Raw genomic sequence first — 19,379 nt, 5'->3', positions numbered from 1 at the left:
TCACTCCCAATGCTCTGGGAGTTTTTGTGTATGCTCACACACTTGAAAAATTAGAGGCAACATTGTCCTGAATGTGTCTTTCATTTTTGTGGACTGCGTTGCAGTTGATGTGTACATGCACAAAGCACTTGCGAAGCGTCCAATAATATTTTGTTATGTCATTCCGGCAATATACTGTACAGCTCACATCACACAGGGAGAATGGAAATGATTGCCATTAAAAGATGTGATATTATTGTATAATGATTATTATAACGATTATATAAGTAAACTTTGATTGATTGATGATGTTTTCACCGGCTTTACAGATCTCAGTTAATTTGTTTCTTTCTACTACATTGTGGTTCAACACAAGTTTGTCAGCATTCACACACACATGATTTAATGCCAAGTTGTTCTACTGTATTTGTGGTTCATGATATCTCCATGAATGTCATCTTTATGGTGCTTTCGGAACAGTCACTTCTCACAATATTTGTATGTACCCATAAAGTGGAGACCATAGCCAATACCTAACACTGGTAACAACTTCTTTATTTCTTATGTTTAAGTGAGGCCCGTACACACGGTTCTGCTGATTAAAATTCTAACAAAGTCGATTAATTACATACTGTATGTCTAAGCTAAAATGCTCTTCATAATATGCAGTGCGCTGTTTCAATGCTTGGTAAATGGTTTTATCAATTTGTTAACACTCCAGGGAAACCATTGAGTGTTAGATTAGATGATTATATTATCATGTCAGCACAATGTATATATCGCTACTCACATTAAATGACTTTCACATAAGATATTGGACAATGTCTTCTTTCAGGGGATGAGGTTTTACAGTGGAATGGGAAGCTGCTACCAGGAGCCACCATGAAGGAAGTTTACAACATCATCCTCGAATCTCAAGCTGAACCACAAGTGGAGCTAGTTGTTTCCAGGCCTATTGGGTAAGTTAGGAGCAGACCCTCCCATAAGTAAAATATGTAATTATGTTGTTATCATTACTATTATTATTTTATTTTTTTTAGTTAAGTGGACAATTAAAACATCAAATACAAACACAATTTTGTCAGTGCACTGACTCAATGTGGACTGCAACTGCAGCATTATGCTCACTGGACTCTTTTTCATATACGCAGGATCAAAAATGACACCTTCCCAAAGTTTGGATTGGCTGATTATTAATTAGAGTTTGAGGCAAAATCTTAAATAGTTGTTCTTCTCCTCTTCTCCAGGTTGTGCAGGTGTACCTTTGATGTAGGTCAGGGGTGTCCAAACTTTTTCCACTGAGGGCCGCACACGGAAAAATTAAAGCATGTGGGGGCCATTTTGATATTTTTCATTTTCAAACCATAACAAAATATATGCATTTTTTATTTATTTTAGCTTTAGGGGTCCCGGGGACAATAAAGGGTCTCAGTCATTAAATGTTAAAAATAAGTCAGATTATTATTTTTTTTAAATAATTTAACGCTTACAGTAAATCTCTATATCAACTTCAAGTTGATATAAAGTAATACAAATTTAAAAAAATGTTTTATGGCTTTTCTGTCAAAAACAACTTAGTTTTTTTATAGTAAAACTGAAATATGCAGTATTTAGTAATTAGAGCCCTAAAAGATCAATAATGCAGGATGCCATTGATTTTAATTCTTTCATATTTTTGAGTAATCACAGTGAAAAAATACATAAAAAATCACTAAATATATTTGGGATCCAAAAGGTGCCCCACTCATAAAGTGATACATTTTTATTAGGTTTTTCTTTTACTTTCAACACTTAAGTTACGAGATCAACTTCAGATATATCTGTCCATTTTATGCTGGAACTATTATTTTATTTGTTTTATGCGCTTTTGTCAAAGAAAACTTTGATGTTTTTATATGGCTACTACACAATATATGCAATATTTACCACATAAAACATTTTAAAGTGAAATATTTGAAGTAATTGGAGCCCTGAAAATAATTCATTATAACATGGATTTTTTGTCATTATTTTTTTTTTTTGAGCAATGGCAAAAAAAAGAAAAATGAAGAAAGACAAAAGAAAAAAAACATCCTGCATGGCAGCTTTTGTGTCAACGTTGCAACTTTTTCTCGTTAGATTTCACCTCATTCCACTTTTTTTAATGTTCTTTTTTATTTTTACAATAGTATTTCCAGAATGTGTGGCGGGCCGGTATACAATTAGCTGCGGGCCGCAAATGGCCCCCGGGCCGCACTTTGGACACCCCTGATGTGGGCTGTTTCAAGCTTGGAACCAATTCATATCACATTGTATCCCCCCTTTAAAATGCACTTGCTGTGTATCCACTGGAATTATGGAATAAATACATAATATATAATCTTCTAAATAAAACTGGACAGAGGCAGTATATATATTTACATATGAAACAATGTTTCTCAAAAGATATTTGGTGGAAGAAGAATAAATGTTTTTAAAAAGGGAGGGACTTTTGAAAGCAAATACACAAAATATGGCATAATTATTCATTAGATACGGTCAACGTCAGTTTTATGTACATGTATAGCACATTATTAGAATTACTGCTGCATAGAGTGCTGTAAACAAAAGAAAAAACACTACTAAAGGGGTTTTAAAAATATAATGATTTTATGTACAGATAAAACATCACAACTGAATGAAAGAAAAAAATGAAAACAAGTAAAGACAAAGGGGCTGATCTGCTAAAGGTTTTCATGTTTTAAAATACAAGCAAACTGATCTAGTGAGCTTTTGTGCTGAGCATTGCATCTCTTCAATGACCCAAATAGTTGACGCAATGAATGTAGTATCTTTGTCTTCATGTGTTTGCAGAATATATGCTAAATAACAGAACACCCACAATAGTGTGAGGAGGAAATCCGAATGTACTCACTTGATTTATCAAGCCTGAAACTGTTGGTGACCGCTGTTTTTTCGGCTGTATTCAACACGTTTGGAAACTATGTGCAAAATGGTTCAATCATGCACAAATGGCTGTGAGTAAGAGGTAATTGGTGCGATTAAAGATGATGGCTTGAAAACCCTCTGTCCGTGTGCGAGGCAACAAACTTGAACTGTCAAAAACAAAAATATTAGACATATTGTCTATGCAGCAATGCCATTTTATTGCTGCTGGATGGCTTAAGGGGCTGATTAGGAACCAGCAGACACCAAAACAGATTCAATGTATCTGTTTTTTTAATTACACACATTTCTTCTATGTAGGGAATGTATTCATGTATCTGCTATATGAAAATACTTCTTGCAACATGCATGTTCTTGCACTGGATCATTCCAGTGCACCAGCGTAGTTTTAGCCGGTGTTTTTGACACAATTATGTTGTCTGCCAGAGTGCTCCTTTGACGAGCTAAAAAGTGGGATCCATTGTCCGGATCCTGCTGGAGGAGTGCTTCTTTTAGCCCAGAAACTGATTATAGTTGTGTGCTGCATGTTTTACAAGATAGCATAACACCACAGGTTGGAGCATGGATGTGCAGTAAAATAAGTGTATCCATGGTGACAGTCTGTATTACACAAATCCTCAGATCACCCTAAACTGGCCCACTAATAATACAAACAATTTTATAGTTTGCACATGCTATTTGTCTTATGTAGGATGTTAGTAATCAGGCCCAAAACGTCAAGGAGGTGTGTCTTAAGACGTAGATGAAAGTGTTCAAATACCAGTGCAGATCCAATGTTACTATGGAGATCTGAGAAGGTTCAGTTTTTAGTCTTGTTCTTTCGATGTTTAAAAACAGTATTTGTGGACTTCGTGGTTCTGTCTGATGAGTGTATGGATAAAGCTCAAAAAGGTAGAAGGGGCAGAGAAAATCAAGACAATTTTTAATTGGATCCTGAAAGTCACAGGAAGCTAGTGTGGCAAGGTCAACACCTCGGAGATGCTCACGCCTCTTGGTACCATTTAGCAGGCGTGCAGCCCATATAAAAATTCTTGGTCAACAAAACAGGGAATGTTAGTAGTACCAACGACAAGTAACAAACAGTAGTTCTTTCAAAGACGTTATTAGGTTGGTGTGTTTTTTTTTCTTCAGCCAGTTGCCTCAATAGGTGAGTTGTAGGCTCCAAGATTTGTGTTCCAAAAAGATGAATGCTCAGAGCACTATCATTACCAAATACCGTAATTTCCGGACTATAAGCCGCACCTGACTATAAGCCGCACCAGCTAAATTTAGGGGAAAAGACAGATTGCTCCATATATAAGCCGCACCCGACTATAAGCCGCAGGGTTTTGATGTGTAATTACCGTAGTATATAGGGGTTCCTGCTACCACGGAGGGGATTGTCGGGACAGAGATGACTGTTTGGGAACGCAAAGCGTCCCATTTATTAACAATAAATCTTTCAATCATTCAATCAAACTTTCACATCTTTGACAGGGCGAACAGCATTCGTGCAGAGTACAAATAATACAACGGTGCAAAGTAATACAAAGTGCTCGCCTGTACGTTATCAAAATAACCAGCCTACCGGCATATGAAAAGTCAGTCTTTAATCATTGTGTCATCGTCTTCCTCCTGCGTACTAAAACCACCGAAATCCTCTTCGTCGGTGTCGGAGAAGAACAGGCCGTAAATAAGCCGCACCCTTGTATAAGCCGCAGGGACCAGAACGAGGGGAAAATGTAGCGGCTTATAGTCCGGAAATTACGGTATATATATTTTTTTATTGTATTTTAGGACATCCACTCTCTAATGTCTTTAGACACCAGAGCAACATTATTTGCCTGGTTGGGAACAGGTAGATGTTTTAATTATCTGCAAAGCAATGAAAGAAAAGCAAGATTGGTCCTAAAACTGAGCCTTGAGGTACTTCACAATTTAGAGTGCTCTATATTAACAGAAAAATATTTTTCAGAGAGGTAAAATATGAACCACTATGCATGCTTAGTTGCATCTACAGGTGACGCGCAGGTTACGAATGAATTTGTTCCTATATTGTAAGTCGAGTTTTAGGGAAGTTTTTTTTATACCGCAATTAATTTTTCAGTAATTCACACAGTACACAGGACACATACAATTCAGTAGTAAAATGGGTTAACTGCAATAGTAAAAAGAAAACAGCTTCTTACTTTTATCCCTGTGGTTGTCTTCCACACCGGAAGGAGCGTTGCTTAGTAGGGTGTGGTCTGCAGAAGGTGATGAGGTAGAAGGTACATGATCACCTGCAGGCCTTTTTCTACCTTCTTAAAGTATTGTACAAGGCTAGCCTGGAAGGAGAGAAGATGTTTTTATTTTTTTCTTCTTTTAACAGCGTGCAGACCCCGTTAGTATTCATTGGGGTTTATTCATCTTTATCCTTAAAGGCCTACTGAAATGAAATGTTTTTATTTAAACGGGAATAGCAGATCCATTCTATGTGTCATACTTGATCATTTCGCGATATTGCCATATTTTTGCTGAAAGGATTTAGTATAGAACAACGACGATAAAGTTTGCAACTTTTGGTCGCTGATAAAAAAAAGCCTTGCCTATACCGGAAGTAGCGTGACGTCACAGGAGGAAGGATTCCTCACGTTTTCCCATTGTTTACAATGGAGCGAGAGAGATTCGGACCGAGAAAGCGACGATTACCCCATTAATTTGAGCGAGGATGAAAGATTCGTGGATGAGGAACGTTAGAGTGAAGGACTAGAGAGGCAGTGCAGGGTGTATCTTTTTTCGCTCTGACCGTAACTTAGGTACAAGGGTTCATTGGATTCCACACTCTCTCCATTTTCTATTGTGGATCACGGATTTGTATTTTAAACCACCTCGGATACTATATCCTCTTGAAAATGAGAGTCGAGAACGCGAAATGGACATTCACAGTGACTTTTATCTCCACGACAATACATCGTTGAAGCTCTTTAGCTACGGAGCTAACGTGATAGCATCAGGCTCAAATGCAGATAGAAACAAAATTTAAAAAACCCTGACTGGAAGGATAGACAGAAGATCAACAATACTATTAAACCATAAACATGTAAATACACAGTTAATAATTTCCAGCTTGGCGAAGCTTAACAATTGAAGCTAATTTAGCTACGGAACGGCGGCGGTGGCGGGCGTTGTAGCTTTGGACGACGCCATCAGAGTCGGCAAGAAACATATATTTCCCCAAAGTTACGTACGTGACACGCACATAGCGATACGCACGTACGGGCAAGCGATCAAATGTTTGGAAGCCAAAGTTGTACTCACGGTAGCGCGTCTGCTATCCAGTTCAAACACAACACAACCTCCTGGTGTTGGTGTTGCTGTAGTCCACCGCTAATACACCGATCGCACCTACAACTTTCTTATTTGCAGTCTCCATTGTCCATTAAACAAATTGCAAAAGATTCACCAACACAGATGTCCAGAATACTGTGGAATTGTTCGATGAAAACAGAGCAGTTTGTATGGTGACACATTGGGTCCGTATACTTCCGTTGCCGTCGTGACGTCCCACGCATACGTCATTATACCGAGACGTTTTCAGCTGGATATTTCCCGGGAAATTTTAAATTGCACTTTATAAGTTAACCCGGCCGTATTGGCATGTGTTGCAATGTTAAGATTTCATCATTGATATATAAACTATCAGACTGCATGGTCGGTAGTAGTGGGTTTCAGTAGGCCTTTAATAATGGTCATAGCAGTTGAGCGGTTGAGAAAAAGACAGCTGCTAACATTGGTGGGCACTTCTCGTTTTTGTATTATGTTTATTTTTACTTCCCTGTTGATGACTTTCCTTTTCTTTGGTGCACTCCTCCTTGGAAGACCTAATGTAGTGATTAACTGATAAGCAATGTTTTTTTCAAGCTAGTTTATTTTTTATAATTAAATGGAGCGTGTTTGTAACCACAAAACATAACACTGAATATCATAAACCAAGGGCTACCTGTTTATTTGTACTAAAATAGTGTATATTAATATTAAAATGTTTTTTTACATTTTGATTTGTAGACATACATATTGAACCTGCCGACTTTCCACTGTCATATTACTAAAACAAAAATAACTGTGCACACAGAGCAAATATACTTTAGATTATTCCAGGATTTTATAAAAATGTGATGACGAAAATGATCCTGGAAAATGTTATGTCATGTAAATCAGTTGTGTATGTTGGGAATGCATTCTCAGACCAGGGTAAGGGTTAATTAATTCGAAATAATACATTTTCACTTTCTTTCACATTTTCAAAGCCCATTGACACACAGCATATTTTACATGACATATGTATTAATTGTTGATATGTTGATATGTGCAGTTTTAAGATTGAATCATATTTGCTTTGTTATGAAACCAAAGTTGAATGTTGTAATCTCTTTCCAAACACTCGCAAAGGGTGTGTAGAAAATGTCAGTAAGTAATCTTACCATTTCATCAGGACTTCTTAATCCCCTCATGCTTATGGAACAATAGCTTTATTTTGCGGGTACCATTTTGCATCCTAAAAAGGGCAAGCCTCTTTTCATTTACTGTGCATGTAGTATGCACATTAGATTTTTGGTTGTAAAAAAATGTCTCTATTTGTCATCTCCAATATAATTGACATCATTTGAAGGTGGCAGGATGCAAAATGCAAAACACTTAAACCTGATGTTTGGAATTTTGACTGCTGAGTTTGATGAAGCACGAGTTTATTTCGCTAATGTTTGCTGAATTGATTTTTCTATATTTACATTTTTACCACAAGGAAGTCCATGCAGCAAATAATTCTTGACTTCATCAGGCAACTTTTGCCCTCAGACCATCATCAAATTAAAGACGCTCACATTTAAGGACATAAATACATGCATTGATCCTATCTTCGCAATGCTTTGTTTGGTTTCCTGAAGCTGGTGGAATAAATTCTGGTGCTTCTTGCATTGACCCCACTACTGCTCAAGCTGATGGTTTCTGATAACAAATGCTCACATTCTCCATTTGCTTTGCAAATTCTCTATACCATGGGAAAGTTTTGCTCGAATGTCCAAAATAACACGTTTGAATTCTCCTTTATGTTTAAATTAAGCATGTATGCCTGCGCATCCACAAAAGGACTAACTTCACAGCCTTTAAATTAGCCAAATGCAAACATGCAAATGATTGCTGTATGTTTGCGTTTTCTGTTTCAGTGATATACCAAGGATCCCAGACACGTCCCACCCTCCATTAGAATCTAGTAGGTGTCTCTTTTGTTGTATGATTAAACGTACACACACAGACATTACGATTTATGTGTGCATGTTTACCCATTATCAAAATGAATTGTATTTTTTTACTTCTGCGCAAGTGTAAAATCAATAACAATTGTGACTTAGTGACTAAGTAAGCGATAAAAGACATTCTATAATGCCAAGACTAAGAGCAGATGACACGCCATATGAAAGACAATTGTTATTTCCCCTCATGGAGGATAAATGAAGGACAGCAGCAGCCTGAAGCCTATTTTGCAAGCCCAGTAGCTCCCACATTAAGACAGTTACCGCTTCAACCATGGGTGCCCAAACTTTTAGCCTCCTAGGGCCAAAGTGAAAATGTGCTGCGGGCCAAATAATCGAAATATTTCTTTAATTAATCAATCAGTGAGTCAAGGAAACTTTATTTATATAGCACTTTTCATACACAGGCAAGTGGCAAACAAAAAGTGCTTTTCAAAAAAAATATAAAAAAGAGAAGAAAATACACACACACTCACACACACAGCATTATTAACAATAACAAAACAAAAACAAAACAAATAACATGGCTAGATGACAACTAGTCACCCTCGTGGACATGCCATCAGTAGTGTGTAGGCTTGAAATAAATAAGTGTGCATATGTGTTATCGAAACAACCCGGCGGGCCAAATTGGGCCACTGTTCCCCCATCTAAACATCCCCTGCTTAGACCGTATGCCCCATCCTGTTCAACCAGATGAGACCAGATGTTTTCAAATAAACACAAATTCGGAATTTTACTTTGCTGTCTACTAGGAGTGTAACACTACGGCATCCCCATGGTTTGGTACATACCTCAGTATATCGGGGGCCTAAAAATGTTTTATTTTCAGGCACGCGACCCATTACAAAATGTTTTCATGCTTTTTTATTTAAAATTACCGTATTTCCTTGAATTGGCGCTGGGGCGGTAATTAATTTAAAACCTCTTCTCACTCCGGCGCTTATCAAAGGCATGCGGTAAAGGCAAGCATGCGCTAATTATTTTAAAACCCGCTTCTCACTCCGGCACTTACCAAAGGCATGCGGTAAATTTAGGCCTGCGCTTATAAATTTGAGTGTGATGTAAGGATACCATCATGAAAAGCACATTTAATAAAAAAAAACGTTATTATGGTCTTACCTTTACTTATAAATGAAGTCCATGCGCTGCTCCTTCTGACCAAAAGCCTCGATAACTTATTTATAGAAGTCTTCCTTATCTTTCTTCAGTTTTAAAAGTCTCTCTGTCTCGATGGAGATATTCCTTTAATTATTACCTCCTGCTTCGATTGAAAGTCCAATTTAGAAAACTGTTTTATTTTAGATATGTAATCCTCCATGTTAAAAGTGCAAGCGAGAGGAAAAAAATAATGCTTGTTGTCACTTCTTCTGCAGCCGATTAGTCGCAAGAAGGATCACTAGCGCCCTCTACCACCAGGAGGCGGGAGTCATTTAATGACTCATATTTCACACACGCAGCTACGGTATATTAATAAAACATAGCTGCTTACTGTTCTTTTTAGCATATTCAATAGCTTGGACCTTAAAACCTACTGAATAGCTCTTAATCTTCTTCCCTTTATGTGATTTCAAATTATTGAAATCAGCCTCCTCCATTTTGAAAATTATGACAGATGAAGTGTCACTCGTGACGTGACGAGTTTGACCCGGCGGAAATTCTGGACATGCGCTAATAAAAATAATATTTCGCGAAACGAGTTTGACCCGGCGTTAATCCTGAGCCGGCGGTAATACTAACCATGCGCTAATTATTTTGCGAAACGAGTTTGACCCGGCACTAATTCTAGGCAGGCGCATACTATATACCCGGCGGCAAATCAAGTAAATACGGTATGTATATTTGTGCTAAGTACGTATTTAACACAATTAAAGCAAAGTTGCACACGTTCTTGGCACATCTCCGGCCGGGATTCAAATCTATACTTTCTGTTTTGCAGCCCAGCACTAACACTGTGCAACTCGGTGCACGATGAAAATATTCAGAGAAATTTGGAAGGTGCTAGGAATATGTTTGTATGAATTTTTTTTCTAGCGATTTATGCTAAACGAGGCCCCCCACGAATCGTGAGGCCATACGTGTGATCTGCGTATAGAGACGGAGAAATCGCCCTGCTCGGTATTAAGGCCACGTTTCGATTAATTTCTGGTACAGTAAGGAAACAAAATGCAAAACATAAAACTTCTTAGCTTTTGTGTTAAATGATTTTTAAAATTAGGCGTGAAAATGCAATTGCAATCTGCTGGGAGGTACTGCTACACTTCTAAAAAAAACATTAAATAAAACATTTTATGTGTGTACAAATTTGGAAATCTGCACAGAGCTTTCAGTTTGGTACAGCTGTGTTCGGTTCAATACCCATTTCAAATACATGTATTTGCTACACCCCTGCAATATACGTACTGTATGCGCTCTGAAACTAATCCAGATAATGGACTTCAACAGTAATTTTGAGCTTTACTATTTTTTAAATTCTCAAGCGTATGTGAACACGTGTTACACAACACACACGATACTTTAGATGCTCTCTGAGCTAACTTTTGCAATATGACTCACGTGACATGACAAACAATGACAGTTTTTGTAAGACCCTCAAACCACATCTTCCCCTAAGTTTTAGTTGAATTCTTGATTGTGCGATCCTGTGCAGGGCCTTCATTTTCCTATACGTACTGTATACCGGTAGTTCATTATTTTTTATTTCAAGATAATTCTGGACCTGACCCTAAATGGTTATCTGCCCTAATGAGCTTTTATACCAACCTTTACAAAAGAGCATTGACAAACAGTGTGTATTTAATAGGGCTCTGACACAAATAACCCAGGACACACCCGAACATTTTTTACAAGCTTCTTTCCATTTTCAAGCAGACAAGCTACGTATAAAACTGCACAAAGACAAGATGCTGTGTACACAATGTTTAAAGTCAACTCCGCAGCTTCTCTTGTCTTTCTGAAGTGAATACAAACACATTTGTGTTTAACAGTAAGTGTTTTTTTAATCAATCATGTCACTTTCAGTCTCGTATCAGTGGTTTTCAAACTTTTTTCACCAAGAACCACCTCAGAAAACACTTGACTCTCAAAGTAGCACCATAATGACCAACATTGAAACAGTACAGACACAGTAGCATGGTAGGCCTAAGTATTAATTTAAAAACAAGGCAAAGGTTTTATTTAACCAGTATGTTTAATATTTTTGGCCACTGTAACATAACAAGTATGTTTAATATTTTTGGCCACTGTAACATTACACAAACTGATCAGTAACACTTAGGTGTACCACTACATGGAGCCCTCATACCACAGTTTAAGAATCAATAGTCTAGTTTAAAGGTTATTTTTTTCGTAAAACATATATATATATATATATATATATATATATATATATATATATATATATATATATATATATATATATATATATATATATATATATATATATATATATATATATATATATATATATATATATATACTATATTGCCAAAAGTATCCTAATCACCACAGGTGTATAAAATCAAGCACTTAGGCATGGAGACTGTTTCTACAAACATTTGTGAAAGAATGGGCCGCTCTCAGGAGTCAGTGATTTCCAGCGTGGAACTGTCATAGGATGCCACCGGTGCAACAAATCCAGTCGTGAAATTTCCTCACTCCTAAATATTCCAAAGTCAGCTGTCGGCTTTATTATAATAAAAATGGAAGAGTTTGGGAACTACAGCATCTCAGCCACGAAGTGGTAGGCCACCTGAACTGACAGAGAGGGGTCAGCGGCTGCTGAAGCACATAGTGCAAAGAGGTCGCCGACATTCTGCACAGTCAGTTGTTACAGAGCTCCAAACTTCATGTGACCTTCTAATTAGCCCACGTACAGTACGCAGAGAGCTTCATGGAATAGGTTTCATTGGCCGAGCAGCTGCTTCTAAGCCATATATCACCAAGTCCAATGCAAAGCGTTGGATGCAGTGGTGTAAAGCATGTCGCCACTGGACTCTAGAGCAGTGGAGACGCGTTCTCTGGACTGATGAATCACGCTTTTCCATCTGGCAATCTGATGGACGAGTCTGGGTTTGGAGTGCCAGGAGAACGGTACATTTCGGACTGCATTGTGCTGAGTGTGAAATTTGGTGCAAGAGGAATTATGGTGTGGGGTTGTTTTTCAGGAGTTGAGCTTTGCCCCTTAGTTCCAGTGAAAGGAACTTTGAAGGCTCCAGGATACCGAAGCATTTTGGACAATTCCATGATCCCAACCTTGTGTTTGGAATGGGCCCCTTCCAACATGACTGTGCACCAGTGCACAAAGCAAGGTCCATAAAGACATGGATGACAGAGTCTGGTGTAGATGAACTTGACTGGCCTGCACAGAGTCCTGACCTGAACCCGATAGAACACTTTTGGGATGAGTTAGAACGGAGACTGAGAGCCAGTCAGTTTGTGACTTCACCAATGTGCTTTTGGAAGAATGGTCAAAAATTCCTATAAACACACTCCGCAACCTTGTGGACAGCCTTCCCAGAAGAGTTAATAATAATAATAACTGGGATTTATATAGCGCTTTTCTAAGTACCCAAAGTCGCTTTACATGTAGAACCCATCATTCATTCACACCTGGTGGTGGTAAGCTACTTTCATAGCCACAGCTGCCCTGGGGTAGACTGACGGAAGCGTGGCTGCAATTTGCGCCAACGGCCCCTCCGACCACCACCTATCATTCATCATTCAAATCACCGGTGTGAGTGGCAAGGGTGAAGTGTCCCGCCCAAGGACACAACGGCAGCGATTTTTTTGTTTTGGATGGTAAGAGGCGGGGAGCGAACCTGCAACCCTCAGGTTTCTAGCACGGTTGCTCTACCCACTACGCCATGCCGCCCCACAGTTGAAGCTGTAATAGCTGCAAAAGGTGGACCAACATCATATTGAACCCTATGGGTTAGGAATGGGATGGTTAACATGCGTTTTAACGTTTTAAAGTATGAATTGCATTTTATGTCATAATTATACATATTTTTGCCCTTTCTTTTTTGTGAGTGTCGATCGTCTACGACTCTATGCAGATGTCCAGAAAACAAAAGCTTTGTCCAAACCTCAAACCCAGTCCCCATTGTCAAGTAATTCCAAAACTGAGCCATTTTACTCAGTATGGCACTGAAAACATTTTTTTTAGATCAAATACTTTGGAAAAAAAGGCAATTAAAAACTTGTGTACTTCATATGATCATCTTTTTTACATTTGACACTCTTGAGATTTCACAATTCTTTTTATTTTCAATTTATAGCAGGTTCAAGTTCATTTGAGTCCCAGAAGATGGAGAGACCATCCCTCAATCTTTTATCCCCCACCAGTCCTGGAATGGTTCTAGACGCTCCACGGCTAATGCCAGGAAAACTTTCTGTGAGTGTCTGTTCTTCTGCTGTTTTCTATTTATTAAGTCGAAGGCTTTGCATCAGATGTGTTTGTGTTTCTCCTGCAGGTGAAGCTGTGGTACGACAAAGTAGGTCACCAGCTAATAGTCAACGTGCTACAGGCGCTAGAACTCTCTCTTCGGCCGGATGGACGTCCCAGAAGCCCCTACGTTAAAATGTACTTCCTTCCTGACCGCAGGTACAGCTGTTTGTTGCACTTTAGAGGGGCAGGTATCAAACTACCTGCAGCATTTTTTATATGTGATATTGACATTTTTGCTCCAGGGGTTTGCTCCTGTCCTTGGAATGAAACTGGGAAGTGGCTGTGTACAAAACATCTCTATATTTACATGTCTGTGTCTGTCTGTGCTTAAAATAGTGACAAGAGCAAGCGCAGGACAAAAGCGGTGAAGAAGACCTGCGAGCCCAAGTGGAACCAAACATTCGTCTACACTCACATCCATCGTAGGGATTTCCGCAATCATATGCTGGAGCTGACTGTGTGGGACCAGCCCAGGTCACCAGAAGAGGACAGCATATTTATAGGAGAAGTAAGTACACATACTGTATAAACATACACACTTTCTGTTTTTTGTTTGTTAAGATTTAAAGTTGACATACTATAAGCAAAAAACTCTAGCATTTATTCTGTTTGCTTGAGTTGCTCACAGTATAATTTTACATTTACAAAACGTTGTCGTGCAAAATGTATACTGCATTCACAAGTAGCATGGCTTTTTGAGGGACATTATTACCTTTTATACTGCAGTGTAGTTTACATTTCTAAAGGTTTTTTTGACATGCATTTTTGTGGTAAGGGGTTTCAAGATGTGGCACAGTGAGTCTTCTCTCAGAGAACGTTATTACAGTCGTGGCCTTCTTTACTATCTGAAACACAGATTATTGTACCATATTTTGTGTACTTTTCTGCTCACTCTGCAGACTGTTTACTCACTCACACTAAAACTGTATTCATTTTGCTTTTAAACATAACTAAAGTCATTTAAGCAGATTTAAAAAATATTGTTTTATTATTTTTCCTCAAGCTGGGTAGCCAGCATCATACTTAAGATCTGCAATCTGCTCTCCCAAATTGGAAGCACTGTTGAAAGGGAATTGCACTTTTGTTGGATCAGTGTCATCCACATTTCTTATGTGCGACAAGAACACATATTTCCCTTTTCTGTGTGTTTTACCCATGTACAGTCATACCTCTTACTTACTTACAAGCTTAATTGGTTCTGTGACGAAGCATTTGACTCAAAACACTTGTACCTCAAATCAACGTCACCCAATTGAAATCAATGTATTTATTCTATTGGTGCTTGGAACCCCAAAACACAATTTTAGCATGTAACATGCCTTTTAAGAAATATTCTTTAAAAACAATACAATATAATGTACTAACAACTACAGTAGTTGTATGAAGTAATGTTGGTTAGTTGGTTTATTTAAACATATATACATATAAAACATGTCTAAAAAAGAGTAAGAAGAAGCAACACTTATTTAATCCTACCTTTTTCCACTTTTGATTAATTAACACATATGTTCACTCCCTGTACTCTGTATGTACACATTTCAAATCAATGCAGTCAAAATCCAATTTTATTTTATTTTTAATAGGTAAGTCATTGATGATGAGATGATCTTTTTTTCGTCAAGTTCAGAATATTTACCATTGTACTTCTTCCTTGTACTTTGCAAACACTAGTAGTTTGAACATGTTCCTAAACTGGATCATATTAGTACATTTTTTCACTTCCATAATTTAACTCCACATACTGACATGCTAAAAGTATTAAGTGTTGTACATGCATGCAAATGTTTTAAAGTTACAATTTTCCATCAGGTTATATTTTTTCTCTTTTGTTGAAAATAATTGTTGTACATTCTTGGGTAGCATGTTATAGTTTGCTTTGTACATACTTTCATTTGCTAATAAATGTCCATATTTTTGAGTTAATAAATAAAGGGTTTGTATGTTCTCTATATCCAATAGCTTCTATATCTTGCCACTTCAGGTACTGTAATAATAATGTACAGCATTTAGCTTGAAGAGTGGACTTCTACGGTACCTCTTTCCAGCTGCTTCTTCGTCAAACACACCATCAGCAGCTTTTCTATATTTTCATTGAAAAATGTCCGCAGTTTACCTATTATTTTGACATTCTTGGCTGGCGTTAAAGACTCATTCTGCTTCAGTATAACACAGACAAGCAGTGATACGCTGGAATTGCTTCGTCCATTTGGCGACACACTCAGTCATGTTTTTGATTGATTGATTTATTTATTTAATTCAATGGGTATCCGCTTCTTCTTTTCCCCACTGTCCTTCACATTCACTTTCTTCCTTCCCATGGTTGGAAAAAAAAGATTTCTCTTGCTTTAAGCTATTGATAGCAAGTAAGACCAGATGTTTTAAACGGATCTTATGAGGTTCACTGTGACATTTGCTATTCCGACTAATGACGGGGATGCTTGTAACTAAAATTTTTGCTTGCAACATGAAGCACAACAATTAGCCGAGAGACAGCTCTTATCTCCAAACCAGCACTTTAAATATTACCGCATGTGATTAATAAATAAATAAAAAACTGCCGATTGAATATAAATCACAGTGTTTGTTTCGACCGCCAGAAGGTGGGACGCATTGCACAGATATGATATGATAGTTAGTGTGGTTTTCTCTGTGCCCTTCAAAACAAACTCTGATGGAACTTTACATAAAACTGAGGTAATTAGTTATTATTGCAGCAACAAACTTTTTTAGTATGGCTGCAAATCAAGTTTAAAATAGCATCTTAAAGCAAAACATGAACATGAGTGTGGCGCTGCTAGCATGAATGCTGCATAAACAGCAAATAGAGGACAACAAACTATGCTAGCCAGGTTTGCCAACCGTCCCTTGAAAAACTTAACGGTGCCGTATTTAGCAACAAAAGTACGTGTCCATTATCAATGTGTAAAGGGACACACTTTGTCCCGTACTACCGTGCAAATCAAAACAGTATTTGAACTGTCAATGAAATTATTGCATTTTACGGTAAAGCAGCAGCCCTTACCTGCTCCGGGACCAATGAGCTGACAGCCACCTCACACGTGACCATTTCAACAGAACATTTGGCTCAGTATGGCTAACAGGGACAGACGGATGCTACGAATATAAGCAACAACCTAAGCTTTCTCGAATTGAAAAAGCTGCAGAAAGGCTGCAGAAATACAAATTTGATTTGGAAAAGGAAATAATATGGCTGGAAAAGTTGAACAAAGCACACTGCTTCCTGCCGCGTTTCTTCTATTGCCCATGATGGTGGATTGTGTGACCTTAAACAGCATGCGAGTTAGTAACAACCAACCAGAGGTTAAGCAGCATATAGTTTTATTTAAGAAATATATTTACTTTATTTGGGCAGCACGGCGGTACAGGGGTTTGTGCATGTGCTTCACAATACGAACGTCCTGAGTTCAATCCGGGCTCGAGATCTTTCTGTGTGGAGTTTGCATGTTCTCCCTGTGACTGCGTGGGTTCCCTCCGGGTACTCCGGCTTCCTCCCACCCCCAAAGCCATGCACCTGGGGATAGGTTGATTGGCAACACTAAATTGGCCCTAGTGTGTGAATGTGAGTGTGAATGTTGTCTGTCTATCTGTGTTGGCCCTGCAATGAGGTGGCGACTTGTCCAGGGTGTGCCCTGCCTTCCGCCCGAATGCAGCTGAGATAGGCTCCCCCGAAAGGGACAAGCGGTACAAAATGGATGGATTTACATTGGGTTTTTTTTAAATAACATTTTACATTAAACTTAGAGATAGGGTGAGAATTGCTGTCATTCGGGAGGAGCTCAAAGTAAAGCAGCTGCTCCTCCACATCAAGAGGGGAGCCAGATGAGGTGGTTCGGGCATCAAATAAGGAATCCCCCCGATGCTTTGTCGATAAAGTACAATTCAATTGTTGCCTATCATATAAAAATCACACAAATAACTAATTATTTTTGTCAAAGTAGCGCTAATAAGGATGAAGGCCGGATCCCCTGAACTAACCACACGATGACATGTACCAACTGATTAACTAATAAGCTTGATTGATTTTTGAAATTAGTATTTTACAGTGAGAACGTTTACTTGACAGATCCTTATTGAGCTGGAGACAGCCTTGCTGGACGACAAGCCACACTGGTATCCACTCCAAACCCACGATGTCTCATCCATACCCCTTCCACGACCCTCACCGTACCTGTCTCGTCGACACATACACACAGACAATCCTTGCAGGAAGCTGCAGCGTAAGTATCAGAGTGTCTGTGTGTGCCGCACGTGCCAAATTACGAGTGGTTATTTTAGGCTCTGTCAAATGTTCAATGTGTGAGTTTGTGTACTGGGAAAGAGTCTGTCGAGTCATTAGCTTTATATTTTGTATACGTCAATGTTAACGTCTGCTTTCACTTCCCTTCCTTTATACTTTTGATTTTTACTGGAATGTGTGCATGCCTGTGTGGGACTGTGTGTGTGCGTGTGTGTGCATTTGTGTGTGCGTGTGTGTGTTACTATATAGGTTCTCAGCGTGTAACAGAGCCTGAATATGAGGGTACAGCAGTAGTGTCTAAAGGTGGGTGGGGACCCTTTCCTCTATGCCATGTTTCAGACTTCTGTTGAATTTATGGTGTACTTTAAATATGTTTTTATTGTACTGTTGATATTGTTTCCTATTTACTTTTTAATTGATCTTATCAATTCATAATTAATAGATGTCCATAAATATTTGGATAGTAAAAAATAAGTGCTTTTATACACCACTGCAATGGATTTTAAATACAACAGCCAAGTCATGATTTTAGGTTTCATTTAAGATGTTTCTCAAAAATGTGTCACTTACCATCTGGTAATTACTCGGGGTGTCCCGTTACAATCTTTTTACTATAGTGTACTGATTTTGCAGCCTTGGGTATTGGCTGATACCAGTATTGATCCGATATAATATCAGCACAAATCATACATACTTTAATATTTTTGTAGCGTGTCACGTTACAAAAGGGTTGATCAGGTGAAATTACTCAAAAAATAACACTGGTAGCTAAGAAAAACACTAACCCGACTTATAAACCGTCTGGAATGGATGTATGCTGTCTTTAAGTCGAAGTGGAGTGGTACTTGTTTTTTAATGACACCAAGTGGCCACAATAATTCATGAGGTTAAGATTACAAGGCAGTAATTTAAATGATCCGGACACGTTGGTTACTGGATACTTCCTAATGCGCTTCTGCCTTGGAGACTTTGTTAGTAAGATGCAACCATAATTATTTGATATTTGTTTCTTTTGACAAATGTGTTTTAGACGCCAATATTGTTGCATGAAGGACACTTATTATGTATTTCTACCTTTTGTGCTATTGTGTGCTTAGCTGTTGTGTAGCTGCTAGCTCCTAGTAGCCTTTAGCCTGCCATGTTTACCTTTTTGTAAATGACTCCACTGCAATCCATCCATCCATTGCCTACCGCTTGTCGCTTTCGGGGTCGTGTGGGGCTTTGGAGCCTATCTCAGCTGCATTCGGGCGGAAGGCGGGGTACACCCTGGACAAGTCGCCACCTCATCGCATGATATTTAGTTTTTAACTGGCTGTCAAACTTTGCACAAGTAAAGGATTGCGTGTATTGGAGCTTATAGGAAATATTTTAGATGCAAACCAATCCGATGTTTGTTTTTTACTGATAGCGGACTGATGTCAATGTCGGATTGGGACACCCCTAATAATTACAATTGTAATTACAGACATTTTATGCAGAATACTTATATTTTAAGCGG

The 19,379-nt window shown here is 38.4% G+C and overlaps 1 protein-coding gene across 9 annotated transcripts in view; it reads left to right on the top strand.

Annotated features, from left to right (window-relative positions):
- Positions 1-19,379, top strand: part of LOC133657483 (regulating synaptic membrane exocytosis protein 1-like) — a 142,115-nt gene that overhangs the window by 65,422 nt on the left and 57,314 nt on the right. For 7 of the 9 annotated variants that reach the window (XM_062058856.1, XM_062058849.1, XM_062058855.1 and 4 more), the window contains exons 6-12: positions 815-938; positions 8,088-8,134; positions 13,454-13,569; positions 13,649-13,779; positions 13,960-14,131; positions 17,708-17,861; positions 18,131-18,184. In XM_062058856.1, coding sequence (XP_061914840.1) covers positions 815-938; positions 8,088-8,134; positions 13,454-13,569; positions 13,649-13,779; positions 13,960-14,131; positions 17,708-17,861; positions 18,131-18,184 — 798 coding nt within the window. Of the gene's footprint in view, positions 1-814; positions 939-8,087; positions 8,135-13,453; positions 13,570-13,648; positions 13,780-13,959; positions 14,132-17,707; positions 17,862-18,130; positions 18,185-19,379 lie in introns of those variants that run through there. The other 2 variants (XM_062058851.1, XM_062058857.1) reach the window with 2 other exon arrangements.

The sequence above is a fragment of the Entelurus aequoreus genome, linkage group LG09 (genome assembly GCF_033978785.1).
Source record: "Entelurus aequoreus isolate RoL-2023_Sb linkage group LG09, RoL_Eaeq_v1.1, whole genome shotgun sequence".
NCBI lineage: Eukaryota > Metazoa > Chordata > Actinopteri > Syngnathiformes > Syngnathidae > Entelurus > Entelurus aequoreus.
This window is presented reverse-complemented; position numbering and strand designations above follow the sequence as displayed.